Source organism: Limulus polyphemus, unplaced genomic scaffold (assembly GCF_000517525.1).
Source record: "Limulus polyphemus unplaced genomic scaffold, Limulus_polyphemus-2.1.2 Scaffold13592, whole genome shotgun sequence".
Classification (NCBI taxonomy): domain Eukaryota; kingdom Metazoa; phylum Arthropoda; class Merostomata; order Xiphosura; family Limulidae; genus Limulus; species Limulus polyphemus.
In genome coordinates, this window is record NW_013679202.1 from 4,741 (window position 1) to 8,681 (window position 3,941).

The 3,941-nt window shown below is 30.1% G+C and overlaps 1 protein-coding gene across 1 annotated transcript in view; it reads left to right on the forward strand.

The window, feature by feature from the left end:
* The window catches only part of LOC111084100 (zinc finger CCCH domain-containing protein 18-like), a 6,887-nt gene extending 2,953 nt beyond the window's left edge, over nucleotides 1–3,934 (forward strand). The window contains exons 2-3 of the mRNA XM_022380887.1: nucleotides 1,185–1,240; nucleotides 2,833–3,934. Coding sequence (XP_022236595.1) covers nucleotides 1,185–1,225 — 41 coding nt within the window. The 3' untranslated portion in view covers nucleotides 1,226–1,240; nucleotides 2,833–3,934. The remainder of the gene's footprint in view (nucleotides 1–1,184; nucleotides 1,241–2,832) is intronic.
* Nucleotides 3,935–3,941: the final 7 nt, after the last annotated feature.

Consider the following 3,941-nt stretch of genomic DNA (forward strand, 5'->3'; position numbering starts at 1 on the left):
TTATAGAAGCTGTGACAATAAAGTAACCATTATAGTAGCTGTGACAATAAAGTAACCATTATAGTAGCTGTGACAATAAAGTAACCATTATAGTAGCTGTGACAATACAGTAACCATTATAGAAGATGTGACAATAAAATAACCATTATAGAAGCTGTGACAATAAAGTAACCATTATAGTAGCTGTGACAATAAAGTAACCATTATAGTAGCTGTGACAATACAGTAACCATTATAGAAGATGTGACAATAAAATAACCATTATAGAAGCTGTGACAATAAAATAACCATTATAGAAGCTGTGACAATAAAGTAACCATTATAGTAGCTGTGACAATAAAGTAACCATTATAGAAGCTGTGACAATAAAATAACCATTATAGAAGCTGTGACAATAAAGTAACCATTATAGAAGCTGTGACAATAAAGTCACCATTAAAGAAGCTGTGACAATAAAGTAACCATTATAGTAGCTGTGACAATAAAGTAACCATTATAGTAGCTGTGACAATAAAGTAATCATTATAGAAGCTGTGACAATAAAGTAACCATTATAGAAGCTGTGACAATACAGTAACCATTATAGAAGCTGTAACAGTAAAGTAACCATTATAGAAGCTGTGACAATAAAGTAACCATTATAGAAGCTGTGACAATACAGTAACCATTATAGAAACTGTGACAATAAAGTAACCATTATAAAAGCTATGACAATAAAGTAACCATTATAGAAGCTGTGACAATAAAGTAACCATTATAGAAGCTGTGACAATAAAGTAACCATTATAGAAGATGCAACAATAAAGTAACTATTAAAAAAGATGCAACAATGTAGTAACCATTATTAAAGCTGTGACAATAAAGTAACCATTAAAGAAGCTGTGACAGTAAAGTAACCATTAAAGAAGCTGTGACAATAAAGTAACCATTATAGAAACTGTGACAATAAAGTAACCATTATAGAAACTGTGACACTAAAGTAACTATTAAAAAAGATGCAACAATGTAGTAACCATTATTAAAGATGCAACAATGTAGTAACCATTATTAAAGCTGTAACAATGAAGTAACCATTATTGAAGCTGTGACAATAAAGTAACCATTATAGAAGATGCAACAATGTAATAACCATTATTAAAGCTGTGACAATAGCGTTACCATTAAAGAAGCTGTGACAATTTCAGGGGACAACTCCAAACACTGTGAAGAAGGCTCTAACTTGTAGAATCAGCCTGATTAGGTAATGTAAACTAATATTTCTTCTGTAATTTTTGTAAGAAATCTTTTAGAAGGACAGAGATAAATTCCTGTAAGTTTTTTCTAAGGCAGAGGAAAATAACTTTGTGTTGTAACAATTGGTTATATTTTATTCAACAAAAATAGTGTGCAACAAAAAATGAACTTTAGAAATTTCTTTTTATATTTGAAAAACTTTTTATTGTATCTTCTGATAACAATAATAATAGTTGTTATAAATGTGACACAACATCTTAATCTTTTTAGTTATAAATGTGACACATCTAAATGTTTTTAGTTCTTATAAATGTGACACATCTAAATCTTTTTAGTTATAAATGTGACACATCTAATCTTTTTAGTTGTTATAAATGTGACACAACATCTAAATCTTTTTAGTTGTTATAAATGTGACATCTAAATCTTTTTAGTTGTTATAAATGTGACACATCTAAATCTTTTTAGTTGTTATAAATGTGACACATTGTCTAAATCTTTTTAGTTGTGATAAATGTGATACATCTTCTAAATCTTTTTAGTTATAATGGTGACACATTGTCTAAATCTTTTTAGTTGTTATAAAAGTGACACATCATTTAAATCTTTTTAGTTGTTATAAAAGTGACACATCGTTTAAATCTTTTTAGTTGTTACAAAGGTGACATATTGTCTAAATCTTATACAAAATACACATTTACATGTAGATTTATTAATCTTTTCTGTGTTTTTTTTTTCTCTACTTGTATAAAGAATTTCCTAAACCTGTGGTTTACAACCTTTTCGTATGATCCTACCTTTCTAAACACGTTTTTTGCCCCCCACCCCATGTAACATATGTTTGTACATATTGTACATGTCATTTTCCAGTATTAATTGTTGTTACTCTATTACTATGACTTGGTTGTTATGGTGCTCAACCCACAACCTGAGGGTTGCAAGTTTGAACCCCCTTCATGCCCATCCTAAGTAGTTGCCTATTCTTAAGTTAAAAAATTACAGGACAACTTTAAAGTAGTTGGGATTAAGGTTGTTGAGGGAAAAAAAAAACTATATTACTTAATAGTAGTAATATTTGTACATTATTTTTTTAAGTTTGGAATTTCAGATATAACTTATATGCATCTATAGTCATACTTATGTGCCTCCTTTAAACATCCCTCCATGCCCTTTTGGGGGCTTATTCTTACACTTTGCATACCATTGCCCTAAATTGTGAGTTTAGGTACTTTTATCATACATAAAATCAACTACTTGTAACCAATACTTCTTAAGACACATATCATACAGATGTATAAATTTACAGACAAAATTAGTGTTTCTGCTTCTAAAGCTAAAAGAAATGATACATTTTTTATTGTGAGAATCAATGAATTATAAATTTTAATTTTAGAAACTTGGAGTATAAAAATGTTCTATGCATTATTTAATTTGTAAGATATTTTAGATTTCAGTAATGACAACTATGTTCTGTATTTATTCTCTGGTCAATAACTGATTTTAAAATCAGCAATATCCTATTATCTTTAAAACGTCAACTTAACCCAAGTACTTGTGTTTATTTTATTTAATATTCATCAGGAAGTTTTTATCTTCTAGGAACTCCTCTAGTTCTCAGCACCAGCATTGTGAAGACACAATTACTAGTCGTGGAAGTAACCGTGCAGCAGCATCTTGTCTCCAAATGTTTCTAGGCTTAGTATCTCTTCGCCACACTGTTTGTGTCCTTTCACCTCGTAGTTAGAGCTAACTGTTTAACAAAACTCACTTATCACTAAAATTACATTTTCAAATCTCTGGAGTAAAGAATTCAACTCCTGGTGGTATGTTTGGTTACAGAAATGACACTATTGATGTTAGGTTTAGGTATGATATGAGTGGGAAGATGTGTGATGTGTAGGAAGATTCAGTAATGACACTATAAATGTTAGGTTTAGGTATGATATAAGTGTGATGTGTAGAAAGATTCAGTAATGACACTATAAATGTTAGGTTTAGGTATGATATAAGTGTGATGTGTAGGAAGATGCAGCAATGACACTATAAATGTTAGGTTTAGGTATGATATAAGTAAGATGTGTAGGAAGATACAGCAATGACACTATAAATGTAAGGTATAGGTATGATATAAGTGTGATGTGTAGGAAGATACAGCAATGACACTATAAATGTAAGGTTTAGGTATGATATAAGTGTGATGTGTAGGAAGATACAGCAATGGCACTATAAATGTAAGGTTTAGGTATGATATAAGTAAGATGTGTAGGAAGATACAGCAATGACACTATAAATGTTAGGTTTAGGTATGATATAAGTAAGATGTGTAGGAAGATGCAGCAATGACACTATAAATGTTAGGTTTAGGTATGATATAAGTAAGATGTGTAGGAAGATACAGCAATGACACTATAAATGTTAGGTTTAGGTGTGATATAAGTGTGATGTGTAGGAAGATACAGCAATGACACTATAAATGTTAGGTTTAGGTATGATGTAAGTAAGATGTGTAGGAAGATACAGCAATGACACTATAAATGTTAGGTTTAGGTATGATATAAGTAAGATGTGTAGGAAGATACAGCAATGACACTATAAATGTTAGGTTTAGGTATGATATAATTGAGATGTGTAGGAAGATACAGCAATGACACTATAAATGTTAGGTTTAGGTATGATATAAGTAAGATGTGTAGGAAGATACAGTAACA